Source organism: Paramisgurnus dabryanus, chromosome 16 (genome assembly GCF_030506205.2).
Source record: "Paramisgurnus dabryanus chromosome 16, PD_genome_1.1, whole genome shotgun sequence".
NCBI lineage: Eukaryota > Metazoa > Chordata > Actinopteri > Cypriniformes > Cobitidae > Paramisgurnus > Paramisgurnus dabryanus.
Window position 1 is genome coordinate 35,974,457 of NC_133352.1, and position 23,217 is coordinate 35,997,673.

The 23,217-nt window shown below is 37.9% G+C and overlaps 2 protein-coding genes across 2 annotated transcripts; both read right to left on the reverse strand.

Moving 5' to 3' along the window:
* Positions 1-975: 975 nt before the first annotated feature.
* On the reverse strand, positions 976-7,539 carry LOC135720301 (ubiquitin-conjugating enzyme E2 K-like). The gene is made up of 7 exons (XM_065242339.2): positions 7,389-7,539; positions 6,306-6,399; positions 5,445-5,503; positions 4,999-5,081; positions 4,813-4,912; positions 2,722-2,850; positions 976-1,994 (listed from the first exon to the last, which is right to left on the reverse strand). Exons 1-7 carry the CDS (start codon positions 7,458-7,460, stop codon positions 1,920-1,922), a joined length of 612 nt encoding a protein of 203 aa, XP_065098411.1. The 5' UTR covers positions 7,461-7,539; the 3' UTR covers positions 976-1,919.
* Positions 7,540-9,654: 2,115 nt separating this feature from the next.
* On the reverse strand, positions 9,655-21,457 carry klb (klotho beta). The gene is made up of 5 exons (XM_065241766.2): positions 19,402-21,457; positions 16,366-16,879; positions 15,530-15,783; positions 13,337-14,471; positions 9,655-10,500 (listed from the first exon to the last, which is right to left on the reverse strand). The coding sequence occupies exons 1-5, from the start codon at positions 20,137-20,139 to the stop codon at positions 10,115-10,117; spliced, it is 3,027 nt and encodes a 1,008-aa protein (XP_065097838.1). The 5' UTR covers positions 20,140-21,457; the 3' UTR covers positions 9,655-10,114.
* Positions 21,458-23,217: the final 1,760 nt, after the last annotated feature.

Sequence of the window (23,217 nt, forward strand, 5' to 3'; positions counted from 1 at the left end):
ATAAACATGGAAAGAATTTCACATAATTTCACTTAATGTGTCCACTTTTTGTCATGCTTCCTTATTTCTACAATTGAAGCTGACAATTTATTTAATACAGTAATAAAATATTTTCTCAATTTTTGTCTAATTATGCATTCATCAAACTTAATGTAACGAGTGAGTAGGCCCATAGACTTCATCCATAAATTTTGATTGCTTAAATCTTTTGTATGAAATTTTCGTCAGTGTTTTGGACCATACCAGTTTATATGTATTATTAAGCCCACCATATTTTATACTAAAAGAAATAAAGTTTTTTTATTTCATGGCAGCTTTAATAAGAAAGTTAATTGACGTCATTTTCAGCTAGATTTTGAATCCTTTCAATAATGTCTGAGAAAATAACCAAGTAATAATTATTGAAGTGATTGGAATGGAGGTTAATCAGAGTAATGCAATGCTTTAGACTTATATAAAGCCTTACATATAGGTTGTATATGCATATAACAAATAAAAAAATCTTGAATCTTTATTTAGAAGTTAAAGGTTTTTACTGCCATCTAGCGGTCATGAAGTGAAATTACAACACCATTTACATGTAAAATCTCCTTACTGATTATTTCCAGTTTCAAGTACAAATTTGTTCAAAAATCCAAAACAACTAATTTGAGCAGTTACACAGATACTTGTAAATGTGGGCTTGTCGTTTTAAATAGGCTTCTTGAGGTCTGTTCTTTATTTTTATTCAAAATATCCTTCATTTTTGTAATATTTTATCTTTAAGAATTAAAATGATACCTTTTTGATCTGTTTTAATAGTTAAATGAGAGCTGACGGTTTCAATTGGGTTGAAATGACGACGGGGTCTAGAACAGATTACAGCAACTCATCAAACGAAGCTGCGTATTTCAAGGCACTTCAAAAAAATAAATAAATAACTTTCAAAGCACTTGAGTGAGTTTTTAAAGTATAGATGATTCAAACATCATGTGCTCGGCCATGAAACTAGTGTTTATTTCACTACTTCACAAAGCAGTAATAAATAATTGCCACATTGCTTTCATTTATACAGACTTTAATAGCTTTTTATTTACAGATGAACTCTTGATATATTGAGCAGGTGTGTGTGTGTGTGTGTGTTTCTCCAGGACTGATTGTGTTAATATCTACTCCGTACGAGTCAAATGACCATTTCATTCATCTAAAAGGTTTACTGAATAATAGGGAGGAGAAAAGATTGTGCAGGATGGAGAAAATCCACAGTGCTGATTGGTTACGTGAGCTGGAGGCGGGGCTAGAATTTGTTCGACAGTTCTGATGAAGATTATTAGAGAGAAGTGGAGAGAAAGTCCACAAAAACAAAACCAGTAAACCAATGAAAATCATGAGAATGAAAGAGAGAGCAGAAGTCGTCTCCGACATAAATGAAACGAATAATTTAAGCCCTCTTACCATTCACTCGGCCTCACGCTGTACCAGACTTTCATCCGTGGAGCACAACAGGTTTTGTTTTCTATACTTCAATAAAAGTGAAGAGTGATTTATACGCCATAACTAATTTACCATAAATTTAGCTTTAAAAAGACCATTTAAAGTCGCACAAGGTTTCAAATTACTCCTGTGTATCAAGTGACCAATCACAGCACAGCAAGTCCGAGCATACGTGATAACCAATTAGATTTGAGAGTAATGATAGAGAGAGCAGTCAGTATAAATAAACATCGACTTTCACTGTTTTGAACCGGATGAGAGTCGATGATAACCGAATTTTCATTTGTGGGGGAAATATTTTTTTAAGAAATGGTAAAATGATGAACAAGAGATGAGAGAGAGAGAGAGAGAGAGAGAGATGAAGGATGTATAGACTGAGGATGAGCAGGTGAATGAAAGTATGGATGGAGGTGTCAGATAAGGTGCTTTGGCCCCTCAGGTTGGACTCAGTTGCTTAGCAACAGTTCTGTCGCCGTCTCCACGTCCCAGGATTTTGACGACAATGCCGCTATTACTGCGTTCTGTGAGGAGAAAGATATTATTATTATTAGTGATATTATGCAATGCCTGAAAATAATCCCCTGCTATTGAAAGTAACCAAGGGGATTATTTTCGAGCAGTGCGTAATATCTCTACGCCTACTGCGGCCATGTTACGGCAGCAAAGCCCTTGAATATTACGCCAGAATGAGAGTATAGTTCATAGCCATATCTGCCTAGAAAATCACAACTTTTAATTTTCTGCCGGTCTTAGTACACAATGTAACTACAAAAGAGTCAAGTTTTAACTAGGAAAAATATCTACAAAAGGAAACAAAACTCTTTGTTATTTTTTAGCATGATGCTAATGGTCTAATCAGATTCAATGGATTATGCTAAGCTATGATAAAAGTGATAGTGCCAGACACAGAGATCAGCTAAATGGATTCCAAAATGGTAAAAAGGAGAGCTGGAAAATGAGCATATTTAAAAAAAAAAGTGTAATGTCCCTTTAAGGCTTCATTCGTGTCACTAATAGAGAGTTTGGCAACTCAAATGACAGTCAATGTGTTAAATAACAATGAAGTGACATTTGTTTCAGTGACTGACTAATAACATTTCCATTGCCATCAAAGTGAAATGATTAAACCTAAACATAAGAGTCTAATAAAAAATGCTCATAAACAAGAAAACATTAAAAGACGCACTTAGGGTTTTGCATCTGAACTCTTCAAATATTGACACCCTGTTGTTTTTTTGGTCTACTCACTTTATCAAAGCCCATAGCACAGAGTTCGTCTATTTTGCGCGTGTAGTCTGGACTGGAGACCGGAGCTCCTGCGTAAACATGTGACCAGAGTCGAGCCGTCTGCTTGAACATGTCTGGATTCTGTTTATACTGCCAGACGAGAAACACAACAAATTATATAGAGCACAGCACTGATCTGAAATCAGCTTTAATTACTTCATTAATGAGGTTAGCACGAGAGACTCGACAACCAAACTCCAAATGATCACATAGAGATTCTGGAAAATACACTGATAAAGTCTTTGATTTTGGTTTATTCACACTGCCAGTGACTTTCTGGAATCCACGTATGCATTCACACACATGTGTGTAAAGACACGTGACATGAGAATGTGATATGTAGTTGTAAATGTTCACTTGGTGGAATATTTTCCACAGCGTCTTAAGTTTGCTTATGTTCTGTGACTTCTCTTTTGAGAAACCCTGCTTGCATTTTTTTCTGATTTGATTATGAACTAGCGCATGCCGTATCGTTCCATTAAGCAGACGAATGATCTCAGCTGATCGCTGCTTCATTCCAGTTTGCAAACATTTTTATTTGTAGCAAACGTTGATCTGCAACTAACACCCCAGTCAAAGAGTTGCCTGATAACTGTTAATGTGATGACACACGTCTTCACACATCATTCCTGCCTTTTGTTCACGTAGGACACGTTCTAGTACTGATCTGTACATTTTATTACTGTAGATCCCCATTCCGAAAAAGATCCTGAGATTGTTTACACAAAAAGGATTAGCAATGCGCTGTGTGAAAGGGGTTATTGTGTTGTATGCTATTGATCTGTGTGTAAAGATCAAGCAGAACCATTCATAAATAACAATTTTATATATATAAAAGATGTCTGCAAGCAACAATACTGAAGTCAAAAAGAGCCTTTCCCTCATTTCTCTGATGTTCTGATGCGGAGATATAGTACTTGCAAAACAACTGCTAGGGAGTGAATTGGCATTCACCAATGATTATACTCCAAGCCATGAAAGGAATAATCCATGATGATTTATGATTTTAGATGCAAGTTTGCAGTAGTTCAAGCAAAAATAAGCATTTTCCCATCGCAGCTTATCAAATCTGGTGAAAAAATCTCTAAAAACACAGCAAATATGACTGTAACTTTTCTTTTTTTTTGCCATTTTTGGCCATTACGATGGAAATTTTAATGTGACATCAATAGAGGTTTTTTTTCAGAAGCGATTGTATTGTTTTCTATGGTGGTTTCGAGTCGATCGGAATAATGCTAATTGAGATTTTTGCATGCTAAGCATAAGGGAATCGTCATGAGCCAAGGATTTAGAGGAATTTCGTTTTTAGGACTTTTTAGGATCAGAACGATTAGAAAAAGTAGTGGCAAGCCAGCTACGCACATTCATAGCGAATAATAATACATATGAAATGTTCCAATCAGGATTCAGGCCCCACCATAGCACAGAAACAGCGCTGCTTAGAGTTACAAATGACCTCCTATTAACATCCGATCGTGGTGAAATCTCAATCCTTATATTACTAGACCTTAGTGCAGCCTTTGACACAATAGATCACAGAATCCTACTCAGTAGACTAGAAAACTAAGTTGGCATCAGTGGTCAGGCGTTAGCCTTGTTTAGATCGTATGTAATCAATCGATATCGATATTAATTAATTATGTCAGATTACAAGTTGCCCATAGATGGCTGCACGGTGGTGCCATCTTCCACGGTTAAGAATTTAGGCGTAATGTTTGACAGCAATCTATCTTTCGATAGTCATATCTCCAACGTCTGCCGCACAGCATTCTTCCATCTTAGAAATATCTCAAAAATATGCCATATGCTGTCTGCATCAGATGCAGAAAAGCTTATCCATGCTTTTTTGAGACGGAGGCTCCAAATTTGCTGTGTTAATTATTTGGACTGTCCTCTATCAGTGTACCTAATTTCATAAATTTCCTATGTACGTTTCTATGGGCTGCCATAGACAATAGAAAATATAAATCTAGATGTTTGTACATATAAATGTGACTGTATTAATGTATGGATTTGTACTAAATCATGACACACACACAAACACACACACACCTGATTGGCAACTACTGCGTCCTGTGGATCGTCGGGTTCTGCCGCAGCCAGAAGAGCCTGAAGTGACAATAAAACTGTTCTGAGGGTCATAGCCGCTGCCCTGACAAACACAGACACACGACATTGAGTGACAGATGTTCAGAAAGTTAAGAGTTTGTGATTTTGAGTGACACAGTGAGCTCTTACCACTGGTCCTTTAGGATATCCAGACATATCGCCCCTGTTACTGAGCTGATGTTGGGATGCCAGATCTTTGTTATAAACCGAACCTGAAACAGCATCAGGTTCAAAGCTGTCATTCACTTACAGTATGAACGCAGACGCTACACAAACTTCAATTCAGGTGTCAGATTGAAATTTCACACCCAGTGTATGATACACATTCAGTATTACCACAGGAGATACTATTTTACTTATATATATTATTTATTATATTGTTAACAACATTTAAGCCCTTAGATGTACACACACACACGAAAAAAATAAATATCAACAATGAAAATGAGAAAACATGAGTAAGATTGTAGATATATGACAGATCATCCTCTGGTTGGATGAGAATAAGTTGGTGTGATTTAATAGTTGGTCGTCTAACAGTTCAACCAGGATCTGATTTACAGGTCTTTACTCACCTTTGGTGGATTGAATGGATATGTTTCTGGAATTTTAATTTCTAGCTGATATCTGCCACCTACAAAACAGCAAAATCATTAAAACAATACACAGAATCTACTTTTACATCTCTATGGGATGTTTTGGGTGTTTATAATCACACATTTGCTGGTAAATTGAATTATAAGAGTAACAATGAATCCCAATATACCGTACGCACACAGCAGTCATAATGAGCAATACATAAACACAATATGTTGTTTATGAGTCTCCTGTATAGCTCAGTGGTGGAGCATCGTGTTAACAGTGCTAAAAGGGTCTGTCAAATGCATGAATAAAGATTGAATGTATTTGTATTAGATGAGTTTAACACATCACACAACAACTTTTCAAACTTGTATTTTGTGTACAAACATTTTGTGTAAAAAAACAACATAAAAACATCTGCTGTTTGTCCTTTCACACCCGCCTGAAAATCCTGCCTCTAAGCCTGGTTTTAGCTGATGTAGTAGGCTGGTTCTTGAGGGGTTTTGGCTACTTTTTAGCTGGTCAAGCTGGTATAAACTGGTCAGGATGGGAGACCATCTGACCCAGAGGCTAAAACTATCTGACCCACCAGCTTGGCCAGGCTGGGAGGACCACCTTAAACCAGTTACGTCCATCTTAAACAGGCTAAAACCAGCCAAGCTTCCAGCCTGGTCAAGCTGGTGTCCAAAACCCCTCTAAAACCAGCCTGGTACACAATCTTAACAACCTAAAACCAGCCAACGAGCGTAGGTCTTTCATTAGGGTGATCTGCCACATGAACACAGTGTGGTGGTGTATATGAGGAGCAGATGTGAGATTATTTATTTGTCTATTAAATAGGATTGTGTTTCTACCTTCATACGGCGTGTCTGGTGGTCCTGCTATCTCACCCTTCAGCTCTGTGAAATTCTCATCCACTAAATCCACTTTAATCTGATTTTTACTCGTCTGTGTAAATAAAACAACATGGCAGGTTAGTCTTTGATTCATCAGTTCATGTTATTATAAAGAAAGAGGATCTGTGGTCTATAATTATATCATGCATGTACCGTATGATGATGTTACCATAGTAACTTACATCTAACTTCACTAACTTACTCTTACTAGACAGCACACTTTAACATCTTAAAATAAAGATCTCAGAAAGACTGTTTTAAAGATAAACTCTTGTTTAAAATGAGATTGAAATGTACAGATGTTACTTTTATATCTATAGCATTTAAAGTGTAATATTAAACACCATCACACACACGATTTATACAGAATAAACATTAATGTTGTGTCATAAATGATCATTTAGAAAAGCATGCATTTATAATAATCATGGATATAATAATAATCGTGTCTCTGTCTGTCGATGCTACCCGGCTAACAGAGAACAACAAACCTGAAAGTTCACAAACCCCTCATACTAGACTAATAAAACTGGCGGGAAAATAATCTGATGTTTATAATGTTTCTGATTTATGTAATGCGTGCTTGGTTTTTATAACATTGTATATATGTGTGTATGTGTGTGAGTGTTTATCGAGCAGTGGCCTTTAGTTAGCACGCGGCTAATCAAACACACAGGTCTTTATTAAAACAACACCACACAAACCCACCTCAGACACCCAATAAACACGTGAATTAAACCAGAACTCATTCAGTAAACACACTTAAAGGCCGCAGGTCTCATGTGAGTTCGGGTTTGGACTCAGTTTAAACTGTGGTTCGGCCTGGAATGAACAAACAACCCATAATATACCGCTAAACGAGTGAACACACATGAAAGTCGTCACGATGAAATACATGCACGAGTCTGCGCGGTCTGATTCAGATTTACCGCTGATATGTCTGTTTATTGTTGCACATGATGTAATGCGCATGTGTGCGTCATAAAGAATGATTGACAGCTGTCAGATGACAGACAACATGCACGTGTGTGGATTACGCACCTCTTCGCTTTTTAACACCTCTTTAAACTCCCGTTTGATCCGCTGGACCGCGATGTTTGCCATGCTGTTCATTCGCCAACATCACCACCAACAAACCCAAACACACACACACACACACCTCTCTCTCTCTCTCTCTCTCTCTCTCTCTCTCTCTCTCTCTCTCTCTCTCTCTCTCACGCACGCACGCGCCAACAAAATCGTGCAAATAAAAGTTAATAGTGCAAAAACTAAAGTGAAACAGTAAGTTATAGAAACAGATATAAAGAGAACAAAAAGCTGATGGGATAGTTCACCTAAAACTTTAAATTCTGTCATCATTTTCTCATCCTCATGTTGTTTTAAACCTCTATGATTTATTTTTCTGATGAACTCAAGAAAAGATATTTTGATAAATGACGGTAAACACTCAACTAATGGTAAGCATTGACTTCCATAGGAAAAACAAATACGATGGTATTCAATGGGTACTATCAACTGTGTACTTCTCATTGCTTGATTGGCCGTCTTGTTTATGGACTTTAGTTTTGGGTAGAAGATTGTCTCTGAATCTCTGTGTGCATCATCCTGTTAGAAAGTGCAGGCTGGATTTGGTCACAGTGTGGACACAACGTCTCCTCCTATGGCAGCCATCTGCCCTTCTCTATACAGTGAGCTTGAGTCCACCGAGTAGGTGTCACAAAGGAGGGGGGGGGCAAATCTAAGTGCTCAGGCCATTGGGGCTCCCAAAGATTATTTTTATTTCTAGTAACATGGTTGTCGTAGAGGACCCAACTTCCTATTCTACCATAGAGCCCAATGTTGCTAGTGACGCTCGTTTTTATCTGTCACTGTGTACAGTTCTGAAATCTCTCTTAAGTGTCAAATGAAACAGCATTTTATAAAGTTTCCCAATGAGTGATGTCATTTTTTTTAAATAATATAATTGACTGTAAAACATTTATCAGTGTGATGAACGAAACATCAGGTGATCATTTTAGTTTTATTAATGTTGACTGTCAGGGCCCAGGTCTAACAGTATTGTTCAAGTGGAAACAGATCATCTTAAACATTTGATTTCTGAGTCATGTAGGGTGAGACCGAACGCTGTTGATCACTCCAGACTGGTTGCCAAATGTTTAACAATGTGGAGCTTAAAGAGCAACCCTGGGTCACTCAAGATATTTAGTTATTTTTGTGTTGACTTTCAGTTTATACATGTATTTATTTATAACCACTGACTCATTCACTTGTTTACTACTCACAACACAGTGCATGTCTCATAGTTAACTATATAAAAGAGTGCTAATGGATGTATCCAAGCAGAACTGCACACATTAGAGCTTTTCACAATGGAAATAGTTAACCCCGGGTTATTCTAAACCCCAGGTTAATGGAATCCTGTGTTATCCGTTTCACACTGTTAACCAGGGTTTAAGAGATAACCCTGGTCAGGTGTCTGAAACCCAGCTCATAAACCTGACTGTAATTATCAGGGAACCCTGAACACCTTGATGAGCTGCTTCAGCTGGGTTTAATTTGGGTCATAACATTATAACCCTGCTTCATTCAACACTGCATGCGTTTGGCACCGCAATGCGGGTTTAACCCCACAAAACCAGGGCTAGCAAGGTTTCATAACCCTGGGTTAATTTCAGGGATAAACCTGCTTCTAAATTACAAGCCTGAAATGAGTCATACCCCAAAAACTATATAAAATCCAATCTAGATGAAAATGCTTTAAAATTCACACATGTACTCTGAAGTAACATTTTTGAAGAAGTTTTTTTTTTCAAATAAATGAATTCAATCTGAAATGCATTAAATTTACCATACTGTGTGATTATTATAGTTGCTTATACCACGGGTCTGTTGAATGCTGTATTCTGATTGGTTGCGAAACGTTCCACGGATATGCATTATTTTTCGATAACCGCACACCTAACTTGTCAAATGTCTTAAATATAAGCGGAATAATTGACTTGAATTATTTTAAAATAATGCACACCTGCTGTGTAACGGCACTCCGCTTCGAGCCGCATCACCACCTCGTGTGTGCATTACTTTCTTATTATAATTCAGTGGCCTTTGTCAATTATTCCTTACAATTGTGTAAATGTATCTTCTGTCCAGTGAATCTTTCCATATACACTGCTCACTGTTCTCATGTTAACCCATCATATTAAAGATCTGATGTCATTATATTTAGGTCATATCTGTTATTGAAAGCACCACTGTACTATTCAACAAAATTTATCTTTAATTGTTTTTGACATCACAAAATATTCACAAATATACAATAAAGTGAATTACAAATAAACATACAATAAAAGCAACATTTCTCTCTTTACTACAGATAAATGACAATACTGAGAAACATTGAGCAGCATCTTATAATCATACAAAATATAAAATGTGTCTCATTGCAGGAATTTGATTCTTTGTTTGTCTTTAAATGCACGCACGCACGCACACACACGTTGGCATATGTGGTTTACGGGGACAATCCCATAGAGGCAATGCATTTTATGCTGTACAAACTGTATATTCTATTCCCCTGACAGTCCCGAACCCCAACCATCACAAAAACCTGTTTTCAGGCTTTAAATTATGAAACACTACCATTTAGTATGCTTTTAAAGCTGTAAACCATGTTTATAGCATAGTAAACATGTCATTATACACTATTCATGCCCGTAAACCACATATACCAACCCACACAAACACCTGTCTTACAGTAGTCAGTTAGTTTAATGGTGCAGATGTGCCATCGTTCTCTGTCGAGTGCAGGGTCTCTGTGCTGTCCTCCTCCTCTTCTTCACCACACAGATGGTGATGATGATGATGAAGGACAGGCTGACTGAAAGACACACGCTGAAAAACAGCAGGGATTTGTTCTCTGCGATCTGCATGCAAATCCCACAGCTCGGGCTGCTGTCCGTGCGCTGGCAAGACGGTCCGCGGTCACCGGCAGGTGGGAAGCCACGGTGCCTGATGATGTCACGGTAAAGGTTAACCGAGGCTTTGGGTTGTGAGTGATGAGCAGCTGACTTAAAGAGACCGAACTGAGGATCATGTCTGTCCTGAAGTTTCCAAAGGTAAAACCCTTTTAGATTGACACCATCCAACTCATAAGCTGCTCAGAGAGAGAGAGAGAGAGAGAGAGAGATACTTAAGTGTATTTAAAAGGACTCTTACATGTTTTATTAACTGTACTCCTGCACAGCTCAGTGGCAGAGCTTTGCGTTAGCAACTCAAAAGGCCATGGGTTCAAACCCAGGGAAAACACATACTGATAAAAATGTATACATTGCAATGCACTGTAAGTGGATAAAAACGTCTGCCAAATGCATAAATGTTTATTATATTGCCTGCCAAACTTGATCTTGGCGCCCATTAAATGAAAGTTATTTTAGGTTAAATCTGGAGCATTGATGTAAAGTTAGAGAAAGTGACTTTACTGTCTCCTGTAGGTGAGTGTGAGTAAAACGTTTGTGTTTGAGTCTTTCAAGAGGCGTGGAAGCTGTTATCAATGCAAAAGGGAGGCCATGGTACTTGAATGCAATCAATGTCATTAACTCTTTCACCGCCAGCGTTTTAAAAAAAAGTTGCCAGCCAGCGCCAGCGTTTTTCATGATTTTCACCAAAGGTTAATGCTTTCCAGAAAATTTTCTTCTTTAAATATATAAACATACAATATACCAAATGAAAGAACAGACCCTCTGCTTTCAAAAAAAAAAAACTTTTCATCCTACCTTCAGTAGTTCTTTTGTAATCAGCTTTTGAATATGGGTAGGTTTCTGCAAAAACACCACATTTTGAGCAAAAAGCAGAGATAATTCCATTTTTGTGACGGACTTTTCATAGAGATCCCATTCAGAGGGATCTTTAAAACAGACACGGACATGCAGCAGCTTGCCATGGGGCAATACTTCCGGGTTTAAAAAGTTGCGGAAGGGCGCCACCTGGTGGATAATAGCGGTACTGCGGAAAGACAGGAAATCTCGTCATTGGCGGGGAAGCGTTTTCTCTTAATTGACGAGATATCTCGTCAATGGTGGTGAAAGAGTTAAAGTGTTGGCATGATGGTCAGGCATCCTATGGTCTTATGTTTTCATCAAATATATCTTCGCTTTAAAGCTGCTTAATCGCGGCATTCAGAAATACTGCATGGTTGCACGAAAGATGAATTTGATAAACGACGACATGCAAAACGACTGTGTTTTACATTCAAACTTGTGTCCCCTGTACTTGGACCTAAAAAGCCAAATGCGTCAGTCACATGCATCACAGCGCCCCTGATGTGTGTTTAATTTCTTCATTTGTACATTCTGACTTTCATCATTTGCAATGTATCTAGTTGCATCTTAAGTGATTTTGCGGTCTGTATATATATATATATATACACACATGTACACATATATATATATATACATACATACACAGTAATGTGCCAAAGTCTTAGACCATTATGCCAGAGTTAGATTTGTTGTTTTTGCAATGTTATAGTACAGTATAATACAGTCTCTTTAATAGAATACATCCAGAAAATACAGGAAATGTGAATATAGTATTAAAAACTGTATAAAAATGTAAACTGATGTGTCAAGTTTTTAGGGTAAACTCCCCTTCCACTTGAGCAATAGCAAGAAACTGCAGGATCTCTTAAAGGTGCAGTGTGTAATTTTTAGAAGGATCTCTTAAAAGAAATGCAAAATAATATACAAAACTATATGATCAGGGTTGTATAAAGACCTTTCATAATGAACCGTTATGTGTTTATTACCTTAGAACGAGACCTTTTTATCTATATACAAAGAGGGTCCCCTTACATGGATGTCGCCATTTTGTGCCGCCATTTTTGTACAGAAGCCCTTAAAGGACAATTTTTTTTACTAAGTTATCTCCGACGATGGCATGTTTGTCTGGTGGCAGCTTCTCTGTGTTTCAAAAGCAAGGGGTGAGCAGTGGACTAAGCCGTTGGTTGCAATTCGCAACCTCACCACTAGATGCCGCTAAAATTTACACACTGCACCTTTAAACCTAAATAAAATTAAATCCCAATTTCTAATTTTAAAGAAATTCGTCTTTTTACTTCTTTCTGCTCAAAAACACTCAAGATGTGTTAAGTGCCAAGAGAGGTCACACTTAACACCGACAATACCTGAAGAAGAACTTCAGAAAATAAATAAAACGAATTTGGGAAAATGTAAATTACATAAGGCCCTCTATATACATAATTTGAATTAGACAGTATTACACTGTATATAAAATATTAATTTAAATCAAATCCATGTTGCTCTTATCAAAGCCTGTAAAAGATCATTCAATCTTCACATGATCTCCACATGAGCACCTCAAAGTTCACTCATAAACACTCACTGATTGACATGAAGACCTTTGAGCTTCCTCTGCAGATAATGCAGATGTTTTCATGCAATGCTCCTATATACTGTAGTTTTACTACATTCTGAGTCTATTAAAAAACGTACATGTCTTTAAAACGCATTATCACAATGATCTCTGAACTTTAACGCTTTGAGGCAGGAGATTCGACAGGATGTGAGGTATAATATATGGCCTTGACATGATCTTGAAGGTCTATTTTTGCACAAAGTACTTCCATGTTATTCAGTCTTTATCATTCACTGCTACATATGGTATAGTGAACTATGAAAAAGGTGTACATGAACATTAAAAACTGAGAATTATTGAGATTTATCATTTACTGCTTTAAAATGAATCAAATGCTTAATGTTATATAATAATGCTTAATATCTGTTTGATAATAAATACAAATAAAACACCACAGGGCATCCTAATCAAACAAAAAACTTAAACGTCTTGCTAATGAATCAATGATTAGTTCCTATATTGTATCAGCAGATAAGTAAATCACTGAAGACTTTATTAAAGTAAATAAGTCAATATATGCACACTTTGTTGGATAGCTTTACATTAAGTAAGCTCACCTTTCAGTGCCTCCTGCAGGTAGTTCCTGATATAACTCTGTCTTAGTTGATCATCGTAGGCCGCTTGGTCATCAACCCCTGACGCTGTGATGATGATTGGGAGAGCGTTACCATAGCGATTCTTCATCCAGCTCAGCATCCTGCGGAGGCCCCAGGGTGCTATGGCCTGTTCCATCGGTGATGATGGCAAGGTCTTGTCACGCATCAGAGAGCAGCCGTGGTCCTGGTTCTGTGGGTTTGGGTTTTGTGGTGACTGAGGGTGCAGCGGTGACACTAAACGTGTTGTGAAGTGATTCAGAGCAATGAAATCCAGTGCTCCTTTTAGCTCCTCCTTCTCATCATCGGTGAAGCCAATCAGAAACTGAGATGTGACGTTACCCTCCTTTATATCAGGATCTCCACCAATGAAAGGATCAAGAAAACGTCCTAGTTCAAAAAACAAAAAGCGTTGAGCGGCACTTTTGTGAGCTTCCAAGAAAGGATTGTATGGTTCGGCCCAATCAGCGTGAAGCGCAAAGCTAACCGTCCCTCTGTGTTTCTGGCGGAAACTTTCGTCGTAAACGTGCCAGGCCTTCGCGTGTGCTAGTAACAGGTGTCGCGCTGTCGTTCGCCTGTCCTCAGCGCTTCCGCCGTATGTTTCCATCAGACGGTTTGGCTCATTAATGGTTATCCACGTCGATACCAGTGCGCCAAATTCACGATAACAGAAAACAGCGTACTTGATAAATGTCTCCACAGTGCTGTAATTTCTCCAGCCACCATTAGCGTACAACGGATCGGGCAAGCCCAGCGAGGGTGACCTGTAACTGGGGTGGTACAACGTCACGACTGGTTGGATTCCCCTGCTCCTGATCTCGCTCAGCAAACACCTGTAAAATCTCAGCTTTTCAGGATCCACAGACGAGAGGTCACCACTGGGCACGAGCTGGGACCAGTCCAGCGCAAACCGGTAATGCGACGCCGCCGTGTCTCTTACGAGGGAGAGGTGGTGTTGAATGTACAAGAAGTCCGTACACTGCGCTGGTCGGGTGTGAAGAACGATGCCGGCCACAGGTTTGAGGGCTCCATCACCAGAGTAATTCCAGCGGTACAGATGAGGGTCAATGAACTGTGGTGAAAATGGATGCAAACGCACCTGGAGACAAAAGAGAGAAATAAATGAAACTAAAAGTTTAAAAAAAACACAAGTGAATTACAGTGCATTCAATCTATATCTATAACCTGAACCCATGACTTTTGCGGTGTTAACACAATGGTTAACTACTAATGGAGCCACAGAAACAATCACATAATGAAAAATAATGAAGAAACATTCACAAACTGGGGTTCGCAAACCTCTTGTGGCTTACAGGAGAATTGCAGGGGGTTTGTGAGTTAAAAAATGTAAATAATACACTTATGTGGTGTACACACCAAACGCGTATTTTTGTTTTGCATGAGTAGATTACATACAAAGTCAATGCAAAGATGCGAATAGACGCAATCTTGTGCAGGGCAATGTGAATGACGCAAATTGGGTGGCACGATTGCGGCGAAAATACACGCTTTGCGCCTCAAATGCGTCTTGAAAATGTTCAACTTAAGCTACAAATTCGCATGACACAAAGTTAAATCCCACTGGTAATCTAGAGCGAGGAACACAATGCTTCACGTTTGGTGTGCATGCAGCATTACTAAAAATATATATTTAGTTTAATCTGCATGTAACAACACTACAATATATCAGAAAACTGAAGGCAAATGGACAGATACGTTTTGTGTACCAATAAAAGAAAATTAACAGATTGACATCTAATGACAGGTAATAATAACAATAATGATTTAAAATACTACTGTTAAAAACTTTAAAATGGATGAAAAATAAATGTTTTTGAAACTTGCAAATGTGCAATTAAATTATTTAAATATTTACTTAAAACCTTAGGGGCACTTCAAGTAAATGATTAAGAGGATTCAGCTGACTAAAACGTTTGAAAACCCATAACCTGGAACATTTGTCAAAAAAAAACAAAAAAAAACGTGTAAAACAATCCAACAATTAGTTGAAATTAGTAATATTTGACAGGTTAGGTGTGCGTTTTACAAAAAAATAATTAACACCTGTGGAACATTTCTTAACCAGTCAGAATAAAGCATTCATACCGCAGAAATCATTCTGCCGTATAAATAAAAGTATTTGTGAAAAGTTATCACCTGTAGTATTGAGTCAGCCACACCAAACTGGAAGTCGCATGGAAATTGTCCCTTAATATTTTGCGTGTCATTGCTGGACAAGATGATCTGTCTGTAGAAGTGAGCACTGGTCTTTGGGAGTCTCTGTCGCTGTGTTTGGCTAAAGTCGATGTAGAAAAGTCCCTTACGCATGCTGTAACCATGATTCCATTCAAATCCATCAACCAGACTCCAGGCTGCGTATCCAAACACCTTCACGCTGTCTATGGAAATGGCTACACAAACACAAATGGAAATGTTGCGATAAAAATATGCCGTTGTATGTTTCTAACTTAATTCAGTCTCCAGTTGCGCAAAGATCAAAGAAACAACAACAAACACAATTTATAAAACTTGTTTGGATTAACTCTTTCCCCAATAACGATATACATATAAACATATAATATATCAAATTTAAGAACAAATCTTCTGCTTAAAAAACAGATGTCATCCTATCTTCAGTTGTTCTCTTTTTATCACTTCTCAAATATGGGTATGTTTCTCTAAAAATGCCAAATTGTAAGCAAAGAGAGCTGAGATAATTGCATTTTTGTGAAGGACTTTTCTTAGAGATCAGATTCATAACAATGATCAAAACATACACAGAGTTTTAATGTTTTTGGATCAGTGGATGCTTCAGTGTTTTTTAAGTTGTATAAGAGCGACACCTAGTGGATAATAGCAGAATTATGGATTGCCGTAAAAACTTGTCATTGGCAGAGTAGCGTTTTCTCTTAATTGATAAAGAGATAAAGGGAAAGAGTTAAGAGGAATGCTTTAGTTATCAACCACACACACACACAAGCATGCATGCACACCTTTCAACACCTGCATGATGAACGTCTTCAGAACATAAATGGCCACAGTGTCATCGACCCCGACAGAAGCGTTAGAGAACCATCCGCTCGCTGCCACCACAACCCGCGGATCACCGTACTCCTGCTGAACCCACACCAGAACACTCCTCAAGTCCGGGGTCACCTTCTGACCAAACCAGGCCAATCCTTTGACCACTCTCAACGTTTCTGGACCAAAAGCCAAGGAGAAAAAGTCTGCAGTGCCCCTCACCCAGATCCTTTCCTCCAGGCTGAACTCAGGAATAACCCCACGATTGGACGCCTTAAGGGATGCAGGATAATCTCCACTGCCGTGTATCGGCTCTGCAAACCAACCGATCACAGCCTCCATGGATTTCTGACAGAGCTCCACATTGGCTGATGTGGCATGACCGTGAAAAGGCTCCACCCATTGAGATCCCAGAGTGATGGAGACCTGACCGCCCTGGTGGGCTCTGAATTGTTTGTCGTAAATGTGCCAAGCTTTAGCATGAGCCTGTTAATACATATGAGCAAATTATCAAACAAATCCACAGAAACTTAATGATATTGATCAGTTTTAAACAAAGAGGCAGCATTGACTGACCGATAACGACATGTTGACATTCTTTACGAAATAATTCTATGTAAAAAATTACCGTATTTTTCAGACTATAAGTTGTGTTTTTTTCATAACTTGGCTGGTGCTGCGTCTTACAGTCAGGTGCGCCTTTGTAAGTCAGTATGAATTTATTTTGACATTTATGAGGCAAGAGACAACATTACCGTCTACAGCCGCAAGAGTCCGCCATATGCTGCTCCTGTATTTATGTAATTCAATGAATTCAGTGATGTGGAATGACGAGTATGTGAACTTCACGCTAGTTGGCTTGTTCGGTTAATTTAACCTATTCAACCTTCCAGGTAAGTTCTGTTTGCTATGGTTTATCGTTTAAATAACTGATAATATTACTTTAACGTACAAACATCTATTCAGCCTGCTTTTCTGTCAGCTATTGTTTAATTGAATAACTTGCCTTTCCAGATTAAATGTCTGTTCTTCGGATTGGATTTTGTGAAATAATTTTCTAAACAAACGCGATGTATAATCCACTGCGACTTACATATGTTATTTTGTTTTAAAGCAACACTATGTAGTTTCCATGTAAAAATGACTTACAGCTCCCCCATGTGGTTGAAAAGCGCAACAGTGCCTGGTATCAGACACTCTTCTGCAGGCAGGGGGAGGGGCGGGGCTGTGTTTCCTACCCTCCACTGCCACTTTCAGAGTGTGGTTGTAGCAGCTAGGAGGCTGCTCAGGTTGCAGCAACAGTACAATTTGTCCAGTTTAAAGTTGTTCTATCACTGAAATAATTTTAGAGACATTATTTAAAGGTAAAAAAACTACATAGTGTTGCTTTAATGACGCATTTTTGAATGATGTGGCTTATACTCTGGAGCGGCTTATAGTCCAGAAAATACGGTACAGATCATTTATTTCACTGTTAAAGGATTTTATATATTTTTTGCAATAGCTTTTTATAGACGGAAGCAAACAGAGATGTTTACTTATCTATCTAAATTAGGGTTGCAAAGTTTTTTGTAAATTTTCAAAAACTATCCATGGGAACTTAATCTGGAGAATTTTGGAAAAATTCTGCATTGGAAACTAAATGGGAATTTATGAGAACTATTTGGAAAGTAGAGAAATTTATATAAATATACAAATTTAAAAGAACCCTGATAAATAATCAAACCTGGATTTATTTGATCAAAAATCCTTCAGAAATCATTCTAATATTAATGATTCCTGAAGAATATTTGATCAAATAAATGTAGTCTTGATGAACATGAGAGACTTCTTTCAAAAACATTAAAAATAGTAATGTGTCCAAACTTTTGGGTTGTGCAGTAATTCTGAAACTGGCTAGCAGAATGTAGAAGAAATGATTTGTGCATGTTATGTGAATGTAAGTACAAGCAGGGTGTGTGGCCTCAATGTCCCTTTAGTAATCCCAGTTTATTCCAATTAATTCCCAGATTATTCCCATTAATTCCAATATATTGCAGTTACATTCACGTATATTTCTGTTAATTCCAATGGAAAGTTTATAGCCATGAAAATTCCCAGAATTTTGCAACCCTTATCTAAATAAGTACATTCCATAGACTACTTTTGTTTTTATAGAGCACAAATTGAAATACTATAACTTAACCACAGTCTAACCCTAAAATAAATTTTTACAGTAAAAAACACCTTCATACTATATTGTTATAGCGTTTTTATGAGGACATTCCCAAAAGGTTTTGGGTACAAGTTTGTCCACAAAATACAGATTTAGTAGACACATGCACGCACTATACAGGCATAATCTTGCAATCTATAGTTACTTAATTTAAGTATGTTGTTATTGTTCATCTGTAATATAACAATTAAAAATGAAAAAACAATGAAAAAATAAACAGAAGAATAATAATGACCTCTGTGTGTTTATATCTCGAAACTGTACTAGTAATGAGTTATATAAAATACTTTTATTATATTATTATGCAATAAAAGTGCATAACACATCTTATGGTTAAAGGATAACAGAGAATTTAAAATGATAGGAATTTAAAAATTTTACTTTTTTCTTATATAAACTTTGATGACACTGTGCAATGTAGTTTATTTTTTATTCTTCTGACTTCTGTGTAAAATTAAAACATTGATAAATACATAATAAAAATCTGTCAAAACAAACAGAAATAATTTAACCAATTATATTTTTCTTAAGGACCTACAGTTTTTGCACTGTGATGTCATTTTCATAATTTCATGATGATCATTAATGTCAAAAATGTGCCAAAACGACTACATGATTTGATTTTAGGCTTAAAATTACCTGGATTGTTTTCCTGAAATGTACGTAAAGACAGAATTAATGTTGAACACGGTCCATTCAGTACAAATCAGGCTTCATTAATTTTCCATGTATGCTTTTGTCAGCTGAAAGGGAACCCTACCGCTCACCTCTGACCTCTTCAACCCAAACTCACCCTGATGAGGTTATGTGCAGCAATGAAGGGGTCAGCGGGCTCTCCGGTCACACCCGGGGCGTGAGCCCCAGTACCGTAACCCTGAATGGCCAACAGAAACGGGTTGTGCAACGTGAGCCAGTACCGAACGTCTCCACCAAATGTTCTGAAACAAAACGCTGCATATTCTGCAAAAATATCTGCCATGTTTGGGTTCAGCCAGCCTCCAAATCGCTCCTGCAGTTTTTGTGGTAAATCCCAGTGATGCAGCGTCACCACAGGTTCCACACCAAGCTCCTTTAACTTTCTGATCAAACGCCGGTAATGTTCAACTCCAGCCCGGTTAGGTTCGGATGTTGCGTTGCCATCTGGAAAAATTCTTGCCCATGAGATGGAAAAAGCATAGAAATTTACTCCCAGATACTGAACTGATTTTACATCCTCTTCCCATTGAACATAACTGTCACTGGACACATCTGCTGTATCCACACGGCCGCCATCGATGCTGGAACGATGGGTAAAGCGGTCCCACACAGACTCTCCCTTCCCGTCCGCATCCCAGGAACCTTCAGTAGGGAACGCCGAAGACGCGACACCCCAAAGGAAACCGCTGGGTAAGCTTCCAGACTGAAAGTGACTCTGGTTGAGGGGCTGAAGCCACAGTCGGTGTGGTTTTCTCTGGACACATTCAGCTGTGCTCCACAAACTCAACGGCAAAGTTAAAGACAAGAGACAGACGTATGAGTGGAAACACAACATGGTAAATAAAGAATCAGAGCCAAATCTGGTCAAACAGCTGAAACAAACACTCGCCCATCACAGGAGATCATACTGGACCTCTGGGAAAAAATATGAAGCCAAATATCATTAATAAAGCGCAGACCGTTGTATTTGTCAAGACATATAAACACTGAAGATCTCTGACTGCTGGAAGATGGACCTTTGATCAATAATTAACCTGAACTCTGATCTTCTCTCATGACTTCCATTGACAGAGAGAGAGAGAGGAAGAGAGAGAGAGAGAGAGAGAAAGGGAGGGGGAAATAATGGATTTAAGACATGAGTAAGAGAAGCAGAAGACATTTTATCTGGCACACCAGTGGTGTAAATTAAATTTGGTTTGTACAGCGAGTGTTTGTTCAGCTATGGCCGTGTGGACTTCAAACACACTTTTTTCTTTCAATTATCCATTAACAATGTTTAACAGTGGATTACTGGAAGTAACTAATGATGTGTTATTTACAAGCGAATGTTATCAACCAGAACATCTCATTCTTGAGTTTAACATCTCGTAAAGTAAAGATGCCTCATGATTCCATAGATAAACCATTTTTGGCTAATGGTTCCATTCAAGTATGAAAGAAATAGATTTTAAAGATCAAATAAAACACAGAGTTTCTACTAATCTCATGTTAATCTTGTGTCTATAGAGTAGTTTTCATCCTTCATATGTCCAAAAAGTATTTTGTGTATTAATAAAAGACAGAACAGCCGTTCAGTTTTTTCTGAAAGGGGCAGAACCCTTGAAAGCGTACGGTTGGAGGAGATAAAGAGTTAAGAGTAAACCAGAGCTATATGTTCATGTTGTTTACATTATATGCACTGATGTGCCAATTGCAAACAACACTTGAGATTAAATTTTGATTTACTTACCCCCTGTGGTTCTGACTCGTGAACGGGGTCTTTTAACCTTGGGACCACTCCATCACTCAGTTGTTAACAATTGGAAAATCCAGCATCGAACTGGGCCTTGTTTGTGAAGCAATTGTCTCCGAAATGCAATTAACAAACATAAGCCCATTTCACAATTACCTTGCTGTCTGGGAAAAAAACTAAATGTATCCACTGTTGTCTTAAGACTCACAGCCTGTAAGTTAACTCCGGTTAGTATTGCATTGTGACCGAATGTTTTAAACATGGTAAGGAGCGTCACATTTCCTGCTGACATCAGAGGTATTCAAAATCCGTGTGTTTTAGTAATATAGAGATTATCTGAAAGCTACAAAAATTTACAGTATGTTGGAAAATGTGTTTTTAACCACAAACCATGCAAACACATTGTATTATACCAAATACACAAATTAACATAGTTTTTAGCAATGAAATATATGCACTTTAACCCCCCCCCCTAGTTTTTAGAAATGAAATATATGCACTTTAACCCCCCCCCCTAGTTTTTAGCAATGAAATATATGCACTTTAACCCCCCCCCCAAAATAACCTTAGACTAAATGTTTTTTTTCTATGGCATAAAGAACCTTTTAAGTGTCTTTGTCAATGTTTGTGACATTCAAGGGCCCACAGTTGACAAACAGTCAGATACGAACATAAGATGCTTTCTAAGAACGACCTGGACTATTACATTATATAAAAAAACACCTGACCTCCACTGACGTCAAAGTCGTTCAGCAAGGCAGAAAAATGACTGTAATATTGCTGTAAAGACGTTACGGTACTTTTGCACACGATTTATCTGTAACATCAGTCAGCAGGGCAAACAAACAAACACATTGTTAACAAGAAACATTTTACTTTAGATTCAGGTCCAACAACAAAACCACTTACAGGAAAGATGTGATTGTAGTTTTATAGAAGTACAACCGGGCTGTGATTGCTTTTGGTGACACAATCTGATGCCTGAGAGGACGTCTGATTAGATCAGATCACAGATATCATGAGAATAACAAGCCAGGTACTGGTTAACTGTCTTCCTCTCTCCTGCCTGCACAGATGTAAACAAAAACCTTAAAGTGATCATAAGCTCCTCACATAAAGTGGTTATGTAGTGCATTTTATTTCTGCATCCAAATTGTTTAGTATTGAATAAATTAGACATTACTGAGACATTACCGTAATGCATTCTGGGATTGCCCTCTCTGCAAACCATGCATGTCTTTGGACAAATATAGGTGTCGTCATATCAGGAATACACCTATAATGCACATGCACGCATCCACACAGACAAACACACGCACACGCCCACACACATCTGCGCACACACACACACGGTGGGAACATACACACACGTGCACACACAGGCATGCGCACACACACACACACACACACACACACACTAAAACAGCCTTTGGTTCTGACTAAATAAAGGGTTTTAATACTTTACATAACATGAGCATTGTGTGTGTGCGCGTGTGTTAATGTTGTAGATGTGTTTGAGTAATTGTGACACTTTAAGTGTTTCAGTGTTTGTGTAACTCTAATGGAACATTAAATCAGTCGAGAGAGCAAATAAATGCAGTGATGGTGATGACGTCATTATGTTTAAGTCAAATGTAAATGTTAGTTTATTTTTATATACATACAGACAAACACACATAATGGTAAAACATACAGATCTTCATTCATTATCATAAAATGAACCCTGTGTTATCAGGACCCAAAGCAAATTATCCTATGAGATGAGCGACATAATAACTGCACACATACGTTTGTATTGCACATTTCTCCTCTTCTTTCCTGGTCCTGGAGGGCCACTGTCCTGCAAAGTTTAGCTCCAACCCTAATCAAACACACCTGAAAAATCTAATCAAAAGTTGCAGGATTACTTGGAAATGACATTTTGCATTGACGTATCTTAACATATATTAGTGTCATTATTTTGTCTCAAGATGTCCACCAGTATTGTGTTTGTAAAAACTATTTTAATCTTCTAATATAACCAATACCTAGTCCTGGATTAATCTAAACCCTGTCTGGGAAACCGCCCCTATATAATAAAACAAAGTGTACAATTATTGGGTGCAAACTGGAAGATCTATCACATGTGTGGTGAGAAACATACAAAACATTTAAATATAAAAAACTTGCTTCTGTCCTGCA